The 16,018-nt window shown below is 54.8% G+C and overlaps 1 protein-coding gene across 1 annotated transcript; it reads right to left on the reverse strand.

Annotated features, from left to right (window-relative positions):
• Positions 1–465: 465 nt before the first annotated feature.
• BHLHE41 (basic helix-loop-helix family member e41) lies at positions 466–5,078 on the reverse strand. The gene is given in 7 exon segments (XM_030041376.2): positions 466–2,856; positions 2,858–3,024; positions 3,026–3,276; positions 3,404–3,515; positions 3,765–3,872; positions 4,155–4,218; positions 4,489–5,078. Coding segments are annotated over 7 exon segments (1,905 nt in total). The 5' UTR covers positions 5,064–5,078; the 3' UTR covers positions 466–2,228.
• Between the last annotated feature and the right edge of the window lie 10,940 nt (positions 5,079–16,018).

Raw genomic sequence — 16,018 nt, forward strand, 5'->3', positions numbered from 1 at the left:
CTCTCCGCCCTGCCCCCCCCCCCCCAATGTTCATTTTTCTTAGAGGATTTCCAAGCTGGGACATACATCATTCCTCCAGAGATTATGATACGTCATTAAATCGTCAGGCAAATCATAAAGTTTGTTCATTGTGAACAAAGATAGCTCCCACACAGCACCAGGGCTGTAAAGTGTTAATTTTAAGGATTAATATTTTGCAAAAAGAAGAGGAAAAAAGTAGATGTCAGGAAGAAACATGTATGTTCCACATGCATGCTTTACACTTTGCTTTGCGAAACATGCGTATCTTAAAACAGAGTTTGCTAAAGTGAGTTAAAGGAAACCAAGCAAATTCAAACCCAGATTAAAAATGTGAAAAGGCATTAAATGATTATCGTCAGTCACACAATCATACATTTTGAAGCTCAATGCACCCATTATTATGTATTATCGTAAGATTTGTAATTAGTAGACAACCCCATTTTGTGTATTAAAGTTTTTATTCCTTAGTAAGAATTTTTTTAATCACAAAATAGTGTGGAAATATTTAGATAATAGAATTCATGGAGTGCTGGAAAATACCGAATATAAAGATTGATTTCTAATATATCACATACTAAACTGTTCTAAAACAGCTGGTTTCTTGCAGACAGGATTTATTTTTTTTAATAATTTAAGACAGCGTAAGCTTGTATCAAGCATAAGCATTGTAACAAAAGTGCAACTTTTTCAGCAAATCCTCCCAAAAGATATTTAACTCAAAATATCATTAACACATATTTTCTCCCTACAAAAATAGCATGTCAGACATCATTAATTGGATGTATTAACAACTATTTACATACAGCCACTCTGTAGGCTAGTAAGATTTTTTTAACGTTGTTTAAACACAGCGTTTGAGGCAAACAGTAGCAACAGCAGCAGCAGATGCACCGAACGGACTGACAGACCCCGGACACGTACTCGCTCCTCGCCAGGCTGTTGTGTCTCACCTCTTACATAACATTCAAGTGAGATTTCTCACAGTGCTACCTTGGCAACAAACTAAAAATATCTAGGCAAGGTCTTGGTTTAAGCCTTATTAGAAAAGCTTTATCTGTGTGATTATCTGGCGTCTGGTTTTGTCTCCAGAAAGGGAAATCGCGATATTTGAGCATGGGATGAGGGGAGAGCCCGTATGGGAAACTTACCCCAACCGGTCTAATCGTTTCTGATTGCGCAGTGAGGTGTTTTACCTACGGCCTCCAGTTTGTGTCGTTTGGAATTTAGGATAAAATGAGTTCAGGCTGACGAGTTGCTCTGTGTTTTCTTGGGGGGAAGGGAGAAGGTTCTTTTTGTAGTTCAGTGCAGAAACATTCATTTTATACAGCAAGGTTGGGGGAAAAATCTCTCTGGAACATACTGAATTAAATAAAGACAGGGTGAGAACAAATGCACTTGCCACACCTGTATACCTTAGCCGAAAAAAAATACATAAAATAAACGCAAGGTTACATAATGGGTCTGACCCTCCTTCCCTTGCACACCCAAAACTCGCTGGAGCCAGCGGCATCCCCGGGTGCTCAAGGCACTGCAGGTTTGGGCTCAGGGTGCATCTCTCCACGCTCCGGTTCTCAGTAAAGTGCTAGCACAGGTGCTGGGGTCTGCCCTTCTTCCCTCGCCTCGCCTCGCCCCCCCCGCCCTCACCCTGAACCCACCCAGGTCTCCCGGACAACAAGTGCAATTTCCCAGCTGGGACTTAGGGACACGGTATAAACCCATTCCAAATAAGGTGCAACATTGAAGTTACCCTATAGAGACAGGGAAAAAAAAAAAAAAGTATCCTTACTATTTTTTCTTCCTTCTGTTTTTTTTTTTTTCTTTTTTTTTGTTTTCCTTAACGTATTTACGCATTTATAAAGCCAAACATTAAAAAAATACTGAGTAGCAAATTTTATCCTTGACGGTCCGCCGCGGGGGCAGCGCCGGGACCAGCCGCCCCGGCAACGGGGCGCGGGGCTCCCCGCGGGGGCGGCCGCTCCCCCGGGCCCCGGCCCCCCGCGGCCGCCAACTCCCGGCTCGGCCCGCCCCGGCCCCGACGACCCCTTGCAGACGCCGCCCTGCCCTCCTCCGTAGGAAACCGGGGGCGCAGGTGCCGGCCGCGACGGCCCCTCCCCGCCCCGCGGCGGGACGGCCGGTCCGAGGGGAGGGCGGCGGCGGCGGGGAGCCCACGGAAAGGGGGGGGGGGGGGGCTCCCGGCCGGCGGCGGCTCACGGGCCCTCGGCGCCGGGTTCCTCGGCGGCCGCGGTCTCGGCCTCCTCGCAGGGCTCGGCGGCGGCCAGCCCGGCGGCGGCGGCGGCGGCGAAGGGGTGCGGGAGGTGGGGCGCCGGGGGCAGCCCGGCGGCGGCGGCGGCGGCCGCCTTCTCGGCGGGGCCGAGCACGGAGGAGAGGCAGGGGAAAGAGGAGGCGGCGGCGGCGGCCGCGGCGGCGGCCGCCTGGGCCGGGATGCCCGGGTAGAGGAGCGGGATGGGGGCGGCGGGGTAGAGATACTTCTCCAGGCTGCCCTTATCCAGGAAGGGCTGCATGTAGGCGGCGGCGGCGGAGGGGGAGATGAAGTAGAAGGGCAGGCAGAAAGGGGCCGCCGCCGCCGGCTGTCCGAAGGGGGCCCCGCCGCCGCCCGCCCCCAGGGCCATCAGCGAGCCCAGCAGGGCGGCGTCGGGTCTCACCAGCGCCGCCGCCGCCGCCGCCGCCGCCGCCGCCTCGGCGCCCCGCGCCGGCAGCCCCGGCGGGCCGGGCAGGGGGCTGCTGCCGCCGCCGTCCAGCTTCAGCCGCTTGGGCGCGGGGGGCGCCTCGTCCCCCGAGGGCTCCTGCTTGATGGCCAGGGCCGGCAGCGGCCCCCCCGGCCGCCGCCGCGGCGCCGCGCTCGGGGCGCGCCTCGCCCTCCCCGCCGTAGCCGCTGTCCGTGTCCGTGTCGGTCTCGGCGCTGAGCTCGGCGGCGTGAGTCCGCTGGATGACGGGCACGCAGTTAGCCTGGCCCTCCGGCTTGTGGCCCGGCGCGCAGGGGGGGGGCGGGCGGGGAGGAAGAGGAGGAGGATCCCTTGCTGAGGGGGCCCGGCGGCGGGGAGAGCAGCTGGGGGCCGGGGAGGAACTGCGTGGAGATGGAGTGCAGGTGGCCGAGGAGCTGGGCGCATCGCTGCTCGCGGGGGGTCCAGCTCTCGAAGCGGGAGAGGTACTGCAGCACTTCCTTGGCGCACGTCTGAAAGCCCGAGTGGAAGGCGTCCAGGTCGGCCTGCACGGGAGACTTCATGGACCGCTCCCCTGCGGGGGGGGACCGAGAGGGGACAGCGTTTGCCCGCGGCTCCGGCGCGGGGCGCCCGGCTCCGCGCCTGCCCCCGCCCGCCCCCGCGGCGGCGCCCCCCCCCCCCCCCCCCCGGGGCCCGCTTACCGTTCTGCAAAGCGATGATCTTCTGGTGCTGCTGCTCCGTTAAGGCCGTTAGCGCTTTCAAGTGCTTCAAAGTCAGTTCCAGCACCACCGCTTTCTCCAGGTGGCCCAGCGTCTGCAAAGGCAAGGCAAAGGGGCGGCTGGGGCTACCTCCCGGCGCGCTTTGGCCACCGCCGAAGGCCGCCGCCGGTAACTTCGGGGAAACCGGTCCCCGAGGGGCGTTACGGCCAGGGCCGCCGCCGCAGCCGGCCGCCCGGCGGGCGGGCGGGCAGCCCGAGCCCCCGCCGCCCCGGGGGCTGCGCAGCGGGCAGGCTGCCGGCGCCTGCATCTGCACGTACATCTACTACGCTCCTCTGCGCCTTACCGTCAATTTCAGATGCTCGGGCAGTAAATCCTTCAGCTGGGCAATGCATTCGTTAATCCTGTCTCGCCTCTTCTTTTCTATCAGTCTATGTGGCAGTTTGTACGTTTCCTAATTAGCAAAATCCGGAAAAGCCAAGCGTTAGACAGAGTCCCCCGGAACGACGATCGCAACCAAAACAAATGTCATGCCGACCACATGCCGCGCAAATTATCGCCGAGGCACCGCTCTCCCCGCCGTGCCAGCTCGCTCGTAAACCCGCTTGCAACCCGGGGGGGGGGAGTTAGAAGCGCAGCCCCCCGGGGATGCTCTCGGGAGTGAAGCTGCGCCGTAAAATTCGGCGAACCCCGATGAAGCGCTTAAGCGAGAACAGCCCCAGAAACTTACTCTTACCTTGCTCTCGTCCCTCTTCACGCCTCTTTTGGGCTTGCACATATACAGGGAAGGGTAGTCCAGCCTGGAGAAAAACACAGAGATCCAGCACCGGCAAGAGCGAGGGCTAGCCTAGCGCCTCCGCGAGTGGGCAAACAGACCCCCAGCTCCGCGCGGGGAGCCGAGCGCTCTGCCCGAAGGGCCGGGCGAGGGATCGCCCGGGTCCGCCGGCCGCGGGAGGCGAGCCCCGCGCACCGCCGCGGAGCCGGCTCTGCTTCCAGCGCTTCGCAGCACTTTCTCCAGAAGGCGAAACGCCGGAGGGAGACGAGGCGGAGGTACTGCCCCGGCGCCTTACCCTATAAAATCCCTATGCTCCAGTAGCTGCCTCTCCGGCAAGCGGGAGATTCCTTCATCCATGTCTGGCAGCGGCTGACGTTTCGTCGCTGCTTTTGACCGAGCCTGCGGGATGCTGAGATCACTCTTTGGAGATCCGCGAGCGACGCTGCGCACATGCAGCCCCCGTCCCCCTCTCCCGTGCAGTGGCGAAAGTGTGCGGCGCTTCGTCGTCGTTCCCCCCCCCCGCCTCCGCCGCTGCCGCTCCCCCTGCCCGCCTCGCTCCCGCTCCCCGCGCGCCCGCCCGCCCGCAGCACACGCCGCGCCGCGAGTTTGCACCCGCCGCGCCGCGCCGCGCCGTGCCGTGCCTGCCCGCGGGGCACGCGCGCCGCCAGCCAGCCCCGCACCCGGCTCACGTGCGGCGCGCGCCGGGCGGGCGGGGGGCGGGGCTGGGGGCGGGGCGGGCGGGACCGGGGAGGAGGAGGAGGAGGAGGAGGAGGAGGGGGGGGGGGGGGGGTCCCCGCTGCCGGCCCGGGGGCCGCCCTGCGAGACACCGGCTTTCCCCCGTGTTATTGCTATTGCTGTTATCATTGTCATCGTCACTATGATTGCCGTAATTGTGGTCGTTATCGCTGAATTTTCATTATTTTTATAATTCTGTCTGTACTCTTTTATTCGTATTTGGGGAGGAGACCCGCCCGTGGAGAACGTGCCCACTGGGGGATATCGACCCCCTCTCCCTGGGGGGGTAGGGGGTCACGTTTGGTGTCCGTTTTATATACACGTACGGATGCGTGGGCACGAACGGGCGCACACGCGTGTTCTTGCGGTGCGGCAGCGGCAGCCCGGGGCGCTCCCCGGCTCGGTGCCGCCGTGCCGCAGCTCTCGCCCCCCGGTGACACCGCCCGGCTCCCGGCGGCTCTCCCGCCCGACCTTTGGACGGGAGCCGGATCTGCCCGCAACGCCGGACCGCGGCAAAACCGTCTCTTAATATATATATAAATAGGTATACATAGAATACAATATCTGTGCTGTGACGCTGCCCCCCTGACGGGCAGCCCGCGTCCCCGCGGGGCGCAGGGGGTGACATCGGGAGAGGATTTGCCCCGGTGCAGCCCGACCGGCCGCGGCAGCCCCGGGACGGGGCGGGGCGGAGCGGGACCCCCCCCCCCCCCCCGCGCCCCCGTCCCCCGCCCCCGTCCCTGCGCGCCGGGCGCGCCCGCGCAGCCCCCGCTCCCCGCCGGCGGCGGCACCGACAGCCGCCTCCCTAATCCCGTCTCACACTGGTACGAGCACAGGGCCGGCAACGTGACCCGACCTGCTGCCACATCACTGCCGCCGGCAGCACCGGGCGGCCCTGCCCCGCCGCCCCCCCCGCCAGCAGGCGCCGGCACCCGGCGGCACAGGGCACCCCCCCCCCCCCCCCCAGCGTGTGCGTGTCCGTGTGTGTCCGTGTCCCTGCGGGTGTGCGGCGTGTGCGGCCCTGCAACGTGCGGCGTGTGCAGGGCAGGGGGGGGGACACACACACACGGGGGGGGACGCGGGGTGTGCAGCGGCCCCGTCCCCACGTGCGGTGCGGGGGGAGAGGAGCCCCCGACGCAGGGCCGGGCTGGCGGCTTTCTCTCCGGTTATTCCCGGCGGGAAGCGCAGGCGGGAAGTGTCAGCTGAGGCGATCCATAGAGATGTGTTTATATCCCCCCCCCCCCCCGCCGCCAGCCCTGACCGCTTGCCTTCCATTTGGTTCGGCTGTGCTCCCCCCCTGCCGCGGGCTCCGGCTCCGGGCGGTGCGTGACCCCCCCCAGTCCCGCACTGAGGACAGGGCCAGTTTGGGGCTCCCACCGCAGCTGGGAGGGAATTACCCCCCAAACCAGAAAGCACTCTCCCGCCAGCCAAAAGAGAGGCAAGAGCCTCACATCATTCTTTTCTAACGAACGTGCTCTACAGGTAATCTTATCAGGAGGGCAACTCGTGATTTTTATGTGCGGGGGGGGGGTGGGTGAGGGGGGTGCCGCTGAAACCACACTGCCCACATGTAAAGTGCGAATGAGGCTTTAGGAGCAGCGAAGGCTCTGATGAGGTGTTAGAGGCTCCTGCTTGGCAGGCAAGCAAGTGGCACTGCAGGCTTACACAGCTCTTTCCCTGTTAACCTGATGACATTTTCACACTGTCAGTGCAACTAAAATGGGGGCTAAAAATAAACAACATAAATGTATGCCACATACCTATAGGTTATATTTGGGGGTGTCAGAAGGAGAGGCTCGTGGACTGCCACAGAGGTTGTTGGGAGAATCTGCTGCTGGTGAGAAAAGCAAACTCTTACGTAGGATGGACTATATCGACCTGCTCCCTCGGGCAGGGGGATTGCACGCTGCAGGTGACACTTGCTGGGTGTTGGCACGTGCCAGCAGTAGTTAGCCATGCAGGGTGGCATTGGTCGCCTCAAGTTAGGCGTCCATGTTGGACGTCTAAGGTGGAGCTGCAGGCTCTCTTGCTAGTCAGTGAAGAGAAACAAGCACCTTCAGCATGAAATTCCTCTCCTCCTGACTGGACCGGTCTTTGAGAAAGTCATCAAGAAAACTGGAGGCACAGCCCAAATAAAAGAAGGAGCTTAACCCTGAGATAAAGCACATGGAGACCTTTTGGGGGAGTGCTGACTCAAAGGGACCTTGAACTCTGAAAGAAAAAAGACACTTTCCTCCAGCTGATCCCTCCCGTGGGCAGGAAAGCAGGGCTTTGCATGGTTTCTGTAACTAATATATGGGGTGGGGAGCAGGGGGTGAGCATTTCTGGAGCATCTTTGCCAGCTTCGTCCTCTTTGGAACAACCTGCAAATCTTCAAATTATGGAAACAATGTCCGGAGTGAGACTCGGCTTCTAGGAGGAGAAGTCCTAATTCTGGGATTCCGCTGGAACCAAGTGGGAACGGAAATCGAAAATGACCAAAAGATGCAAAACATGAGCCGAGACAGCTGGAGACTTTGCAAAAGGAGTTCAAGCAACATCTGGAAGCTTCTAAGAGAGGTTTATAAGAGGTCACCTGCAGACAAGGATAAAAGGCTTCAGTGTCCAGAGAGAGTGCGAAATTCTCCTGGAAGATTCCCAGTTTAAAATGGCAAGATGGATCAAAGAGGTGATCAGCAGCATGACAACCATGGAAAAGAATGTTTTCCAGAAAATAAGAGGCGCAAGAAAAGCTTTGGCCAATTTACAAGCCAAGACGAACCACAGCAAAGAGTTAAGAAACTGAAAAAATCACTCAGAAAAGGAAATCAAAGGTTTGCAGGTCACCACAGGAAAAAACAGCCTCCTGCTGTAGACAAGGGCTAGCCAGAACACCGCCTACTACCAAACACTCGCCACCATTTTCAGTCTGCAGGAGGAAGGAATCAGACTGTCTATCCCAGCTGAATCAGTGCAAAAGCCACGGTCTTTGAGGAGAATACTTCTGGGAGGTTTATTCAACTCAGTTCATAACCACAGCTTAAGGGAATGGCTCTGAAGTAGGGTGCCTAGGAGCCAACTTAGTGGGTTCAGCTCTTACGGCAGCAGGTACTTGCCTTCAGGAAAAAAGACTGTATTATCTAGGCTGGCTGTATGACTAGAATCAACCATCAAATTAGAGAGAGCTGGCTGGTCAGCCATGTGCTACAAAGCGGGGGACAAAGAGAATTCAGCTGAAGGAACTGGATCATTTTGGTTGAATAACAAGGTATTATTGAAGACTTCCAGGGTAAATTGGACATTGACCTATTAATAGATTTTTCAGTTATGGGATGACCTGATTGAGACCAGGGGAAAAAATGAAACAAGAGCACATAAAAACCTGAGCTGGGTCAGAAGAAAGGTCCAGCTGTCCCAGAGTCCAGCAGGAGATGCCTTGGCAGGAGCAGACAAATAGAGCCTGCACGTAATGAAAGCTCCCCAGGCCAGTCTCCCAGGTCCCGGTGGCCCACGGTGCAGAGACTTCCCAAGCCAGAAACGATATCTCTGTGTTTAATGGGAAGCCAAAGATGCCGTGAGAGGCAGAGGAATTTGCCAAGGTGCTTAAATCATGGGCTGCAGCAGAGCCTTGGGCCAGGAAGCAGACAGTGGTGACAAGTTGGTCAGTCACCGGGAGTCCTGTCAGCGCAGCTCTGTGGCTAACGCAGAGAGAAGAAGAGAGAACTTTCTATTTCAGAGAGTGTCACAGGTACCAAATGTATGTAAAACGAGAGAGACAGAGGCCATGCAAAAATGCAGCTGAGTTGAGAAGCAGAAATAAAATAACCTGACTGTGGGAAGGCGGTGGGCCAACACAAGACACAATGTGCAATGAAGCCTTCACAGTGTTGCAAAATGGGGAAATGGGCGTAGATCCAGCTTGGGGGGCAGAGTCAGGACCACATTTTTTGTGCAGGACTGTTACAAAAACCTTACAAGGGGGACACTGGTCACGGAGGCACTCCTAGGCCATGTGAAATGGCTGATAGTAACAGAGATGGCCCAAAGTCTGCCAGACCAGCCAAGCTGGAGTGGCACTTGGTCTAATGGTGGCCAAGCTAATCAGCTTGAAATGGATAGTAGTGACAGGAGAGTGTAGACGCTTCCAAACCTGGGAAAGTCAGATTGGTGAAACAGGGGCACTGGAGCAAAAAGTCAGGTGTGATGTTGTCCTCAGCGCCCCGTGGCTGTAACTGTGCGATAAACACCAGGAACTGTGCCTTACCCCGTCAGTTTGGAAATTCCCTTTAAAGGTGTGTTTCAAGTGAAGCAAACTATTTGCAGGTAGCTGGTCTGCAATGAAGAGCTGTCCTGCCTCCTAACAGGTCAGTCAGATCTTGTGGATGTGAAACAGAAATGATCCCCGTCTGTCTGCTGGATGTGTTCAGGAGCAGCAACCAGGAACAAGTAAAACAACCTTCCCCCTAAGTCCCCCCTCTGAAGTCACTGTAAAGAAGCTGTGTCTGTGAATGAAGATACCTTGGATGATGCCACTGGGTTCAGTCTGGTCATTGACAGATCTGAAAGCTGTATGTTGACAGACAGAAGCAGAGCTGAAAGACGGGGAAAATCGCTTTCTCGGCGAAGCCTGATCTGGCAGCGCAGTGATGCTCAGGGGCTTATGAAATGCACCAGCTACACTGGAGAGACTGGTGGGGAAGGTATGGCACACCATACCCACAGGAGGCCTTGGATGGCCTCAGCCTTTCAGGAGGTCTGTTGTGCTTAGGCTATTTATGGGTGCACGCTAAGACCTTTGAACAAGAAGTGGTAGGTGCAGTTACACATGGCTTGTGATAAGTTCAAGGCTGACAGTCTGTAACTGGTCCCAAAGGAAAGGGAGTTGTTCCAAAAGCAGGTAACTTATGTCCGCCACACAACTGGTGATGGGGAATTTCCACTGAAAAAAACAAAACTGAGACTGCGTGGAGCTGGCCCGCTCCCCAGCCACTCGCGGAGGTGCAGGTCAGTAGGACTCTGCTCCTATTACAGAAGGTTTGTTTGTAGATTTGCTAACATTGCAAAACCTTGCACAGACAAGGTGACAGAGGGAGAGCATTTCAGTGGCCAACAGAATGAGATTTAGCAGTTTCAACTAGTGCAATTCTTGCCAGTGGTTAAATTTACTGATAACTTTTGTGGGTATTTGCACAGGAGGAACACTATAGTAAGGGTAGGCCGTTCACCCCTGCAATACCTCACCCTGTGGACCTAGGAATCCCAAATGCAATTTGCCCAAGTATTAAGGAAAATGGCAATTTTGCAACTGCACAGTTAACTACATGTCTGGGCATAAATGGCATAGCGGTGATGCCTAGTCCAGGCAGCAGCTTTGGGGCTCAATGCAAACAACGTCATGGATGTGAAATGATTCCTCAAGGGGATAAATGCAGAGAAGGAGATGCTTGTTTCCTCTCTTACAACTTGTAGATGTGCAAACGCTTCTAGTTCACCCAGGAGAAACGAGGAAGGGCAATGCCAGGGAGGGAGCGTGGGCTCCTGAAACAGTCCAAGCCAGAAGGTGCATCACAGAAAGGATCCCAGTAGGATACAACTAGAAAATGAGCTGGGAAACTCAACTGTCCTGGAATGAGGTATACCTTTGGAACACAATGAAGTGTATCTCCGGAGTACCAAGGGAAAAGCATTCTGGTCATGGTGAGAAAGTTTGGAATTAAAGGTGAAATACTGCATAAAAGTTACAGTGCATGGAAACAACCTGTAGAGCACCTTGTTAGGTGATGTCTGGAGCAGGAAGTTCTGAGATTATTATTTTAAAACTGGCAAATGTTTTGAACCATGCTGATTTTCTATACATTTCCAAAAAGCCTTAGCTAAGCTAAGGGGAAAATCCGATTGGGTAAGATTCAGGAAGGATGTAGAAAATGTGTGCAGGAGATGAATGCCCCTATTGCAAATAATGGTCCCACAGAAACACAGAGAGACACCACGAAATAATATCTGACAGAGTCATTTCATTAATGGGCTGCACTGCCTGGTGTTCTTGGGTTTCTGTCTGGAGCAGATTCTGGGAGCTGCAGACTATTTCACAAAATGCCCCGAAGCTTGTCTGTTAGGACACTAGTGCCAGATGTCCAAGTGAAAGATGTCCTCTCCCTCCAAGTCCTAGGAGGTATGGGAAGATTGCACAAAGCTCAAGGGAGAAACACAAAGTCCAGAACATTTCAGCAGATCTGTGAGGTGGTTGGGATCCCTAAAACATCTCCATGTGACCACAGCCTGAAGGGTTGGTGGGATGTTTTTTTGCAGACTCTTCCAGTCAACTGGTTTGCTCCTCAGAACTGCATCAAGTGGTAACACCCAGCATATTCCAGCCCTTTTGAAGGCCTCAGGAGTAGCAAAGCACTTCCTCACCATTTTGGTGAAAACCAAGGACTCCAGCATGCCTTTTTATGGAGTTTCGGGAGAAGAACAAAGAGTTTTGGATCATGCATAGAAGCACATGTTCCTTTTTTTTTTTTTTTAAAGTGGAAATCTGGAATATTTTACAGTCTTAGAAAAAACAGAGAGAGAATCTTAAAAAGGATAAACCTAGAGCAACACTATAGGACTTGCTGTACAAGGGCATACAGTGCTGACCTGGATATTTATGGTGGTATACAGAGTACAGTGGGGTCCTGAAACAAAATTCCGTGCTATCATGAGGCCAATTAGAAAATGTACCAGGGAAAAACATACTGGCAAAACAAAACTTCAGGGTTTTGCTCTTCCTCTGCTCTTCCCTCACTGCAAATGTAGCAGTGAAAAGCCGAGGCTGGAGAAGGTGAAGCACAAACCCCCTTCCTCCCTGCTAGCACCAAATGGGCAGAGATGTGCAGGCAGGCTGCAGGCACACTGGATGCACCTCGAGAGCACTCTGCGAGTGGCTACCTGGAAGGGAGTCAAGGAGCAGAAAACTACGAGAAAGGGGAGTACAACTGTTTCGGATTAGCGATAGGAAAATACCTTACTGAAGCGTGCTGTGTAATTACAGGTAAGTAAGAATGTGTCATTCATCACTTCTTAAATGATTTTCCCTCGTTCTCTGCGTGGTGGGTTTATTAGAGCCTTGTCATTTTGAGCTCCTTCAAGATAAAGGGGGTGGCTGAGAGGGCAGGTGTGGGAGGGGGGCCGAGTCCTCCTAAATCCAAGGGTGCAGGACAGGTAGGACAGTTGCCCTCTTCTATGAAACAGTAACCACCCCATCCCAGACGCTTGGCTGCGGGCAGGTAAGTGCAGAGAAGCTGAGAGAGAAGGCAGAGAAAAAGCCCAGTGAGTGTTTTGGGGTGTAAGCGCTACTTGGAGCAGGCTGGCTCTGAGCAAAGACCCAGGCTGCTGTCGTACGAGTTCTCCTGGGTTCAGGGAAGAAGACTTGGGGTTTTTATGAACGAAGACTCTAGTGAGAGAGCCTCTAAATTCATAATTGGTTTCTCCTCAGAGCTGGGATAATCTTAGAGAACCCACATTTTTGGTTGACCTTTAGGGGCAGAAGACAGAATAGTGTTTTCTCTGTCTCTTTCATCGTAGAGCTTCTGCTTAAAATTGTCCTCAGGCCATCCTGCCTGTCCTCTTGCTACATGACAAGGGTGCATAAGGGCGTACAGGTCTGGAAGTGTTGAGCTTTTTAGCTAGAAGGACAGGGGGAGATATCGGGGGATGTGTTGGTGCCTGTCTGCTTCTGTCACCACCCCAGATCTACCTGGAGTATGCAAGCAAGGAGAAGTCCTCTGCATTGTATAAAGAAACAGATAGCACTGGAGAGGCAAGCTGAACTATTCCCTGCTGACCTAGGATGGGTACCAACTGCAGTCAAGCCCCAGGCCATAAGCAGGACAGTACAGAGCTCAGCACGGACACTCAAGAAAAAGGACAGGCACATCTGATGAGCACTGAACCTGTTGTCCCGGAGGGAAGGGTAAGACAGCCCTGAGACCCATCCTAGCTTGTCAGCAAGTATCCAGGATACCTCTGGACCTTGTACCAACTGGGAAATACCCCCTCAACCATTACGCCTGACTTCCCTCCCCCTTCCAGGGTGCCCTTTGCTCCCAGGCCAGATGGCAGGCATGGTCCCCTGTGCTGGCAGTGCTCCCTGGGGTGTGCAGTGCCACGGGGAGCTACCCCACGGTGCGCGGGGCTCTGAAGCTCTTGCAAATACTGCTTGGCAGGGGTCACTTGCCTCCAGTGTTATTCATCTCCCCTCTGTTTTACCAGGCTGCTGCGGCTGCAGCCCAGGCTTGAGCACCGGCTCTGCGCGGCGCCTGGCTGCATGCGAGCAGTGGTGGCGGCGGGCCTGGCACGCCTCCCTTCTTCATGGGGAGACTCTCCTCCCCTCGGGTGAGCAGGTTTCTAGACAGCTCCCTTCTATGAGGATGGATTTCAGCAAGACTCTAAAAACCAGCCTCGTTTAACTCGTCTCCCGGTCTTGTCCTCCGTGTCCTGCTGGGGAGGTATTGCAAGACCCCCTTTAAGCTGTCGGCAGCCAGGCTTTCAACGTGGCAAGGGGGCCGGGCTGCGTCTGGGCAAATGTTTTCTTTCTGCGGTCAGAAAGCAGGGCTGGGCAAAGGCGCCGTGCCCGAGGCACATCCTCACAATGAGCCCCTGCCCGCCCAGGCCACGCTGGGTCCCGATCTCCCACGTCGATGGCAGGCGGGGACAGCGAGGGTGGCGGCAACCTTGGGTCTTCCCCAGGAGCAGCGTTTTTCCCTCGGGAGCAGCGGGGACCCTCGCGCTGGTGGGGAGGAGCCCTCCCTGGTGGGAGCCAGAAAGAGAGCCCCGGGGTTCCGTCGCCGGGATGGGGACACGCTCGTGCCACCCACACAGCCCACTTCTGAGGCACGCCGGCACCCGCTGTCTCCGGCGGCTTGGCTCAGCGTTGACGCCCTGCTAAAAGGCGGCGGGCAGCCTGCGCGTCTCGGTGCGATCACCGGGGACCCCCGCGCTCAGGCGGGCATTGCTGAGGTTGCACTTGCGCCATTCCCCCCCACGCACGTGTATACGTCCCACAACCGTGAAGGTCCAAATCATCTTTTCATAAAAATACCTTACATCCCAGGCCCCAAGCACAAACCTGCTATGCCTGCTGGTGGCCTTCGCAAAGAGCAGAGAATTAAATCACCGAACCCAAGGCCACGCTTCGGCATGTACCCATTAAAGCTCATGAATTTATATCAGGGTTGGAAAATGTCTGTGGTATGGAAACGTCAGTGTTTTGTTTTATTGTCCTTGACTTCCTTTGCTGTCCTGAACAAGGTACGAGGAGGAAGCAATAGGTCGGAGAGGTGCAGGACTCCGGGAAGCGAGCAGGTGAGGTGTGACGTCCAAGCCAGGGAAAGCAGTGGGCGATGCTCTTCACACCTCCTCATAGCAGGTCCCCACAGATCTCCTCTGCTCTGAGGAGAGGAAGACATGCGGACATTTCACTACTTTCCTTGAACTTTACTCTGCGACTTTTCTAAAACAGCCGTGGCCAAAGTTCAGCCCGTGGAGCTCTGTGGTCCAGGCCTTTGCAAGGAGGTCTCACTTGTGGACTTTGCCGTATGGCACAAGCCCCTCTTTAAAACCCCCAGTGTGCAGAGACCCTCCAGTCTTGAGCAAGGCAATGAGGCTTTGATCAATACAGTGCTCCCTGAAGAGGAGAGGCACCGTGAGGTAAAAATACCTGTATGTGCCCTGTGTGTGAGCTGATCTGAGATGGTGGGAGCTCAGCTGGGCAAGCAGTCAGGCAAGCAGGACCGCTACCACATCCGCATTCCTCAGCGCCACAACCCTAATGGTGAAGAAGACAAGAAAGCTTGGATTTTTTTATTACTTTCCCATTTTGCAGATTAATATTATAATTCATGTTCTTTTTTTGGTTTTAAACATGTTTTCTCAGTGTAGCCAAAACCATTCAGAGGAGTTTCCCGAGGCATCTGTATACCAGGGAGCCCTTGGGGGTTTGGCTCTCCCATAACACCGGCTCTGCAGGAGGGGGACAGGAGCTGAGCGCCGGCACCGATGTAATGGCAAGTGCCTGCAGTGGGACAGTACATCTCCTTCAAGTCTCCATCTTCTGTGGGGCCGAAAAAGACTGAAGTGGCACCAGTCCCTCTGCTCCCAGGAACACTACCCTCAACGGCTGGTTTTTCAGCCTCCTTTCTGGGGTTGTCAACTGGAAGAGTCTCCTTAAAGCACTTGGATGCATCTCAATGTGGCAAAGTCCATAACAGCAGTCTGAGATCCTACTAGCACCAGCAATGGTTACCAGAATCAGGCAAATTTCAGATCCATAACTCCATGCCTGTAGAGTTCAAGCCAGCTGAGAAGTGGAGACTTTCTCAGCAGAGGGAGGAAAAGACCCCTAGATGCCGTTGTGACATTAATCACCCTGCTTATGCCACTGTCTGGCAGCTGAAACCCTGGCAATGTGAGAGCTGGTGGCGGTTTCCAGCCTGGTCCTGCATGCAACATGGTGCCTTAGGGATCTATAATCAAAGTTTTGATTATTAGGGTAAAATTGGTCATAAAGAGGAAATAGAATGAAATAAAATGAAAGTACAGCTATCAGCTTCCCTTGAGTTTAACTTGATCTATTTTAATTTAAATGGAAAATGTCACATAACTTATCTATAACACTTTAAAGCACTAGTCAGGAAGATATTGCCAATGCTAGATAGTGGCACGTTTTAGCAGTAGTATAAGGGACATAAAGCTGTTTAATACGCATGGAAAACCAAACCTCAAATGCTTTGCTAAGAAAAACATTTGGGCCTCATCAAGAAAGTACGGAGCTAGGGGCAGGAAGAAATGCACACTGGCTAACAGAGCGTCTCGTTGTGTACCTTGGCGTCTTTTTATCTGCTTCTGAAAGTTTCGAATGGCAAGAATAGAAAACATCCATTGCAAAGGTGCTGTGAGGCAAGTTTGTGCACGTGAAGCATTTCGAAACCTCCAGGAGCCTTGCTCAGCCGTCATACAGTGACCTCGGGCAGGGGGTGAGTGAGACCAGCTCCTGATGTCCCTTCATCAAAATGACCGGAGGAGCTTCACTCGAGTGCAACTTGCGCTGCGGTCCCCGAGAGTAAAAGCTC

Source organism: Aquila chrysaetos, chromosome 17 (genome assembly GCF_900496995.4).
Source record: "Aquila chrysaetos chrysaetos chromosome 17, bAquChr1.4, whole genome shotgun sequence".
Classification (NCBI taxonomy): domain Eukaryota; kingdom Metazoa; phylum Chordata; class Aves; order Accipitriformes; family Accipitridae; genus Aquila; species Aquila chrysaetos.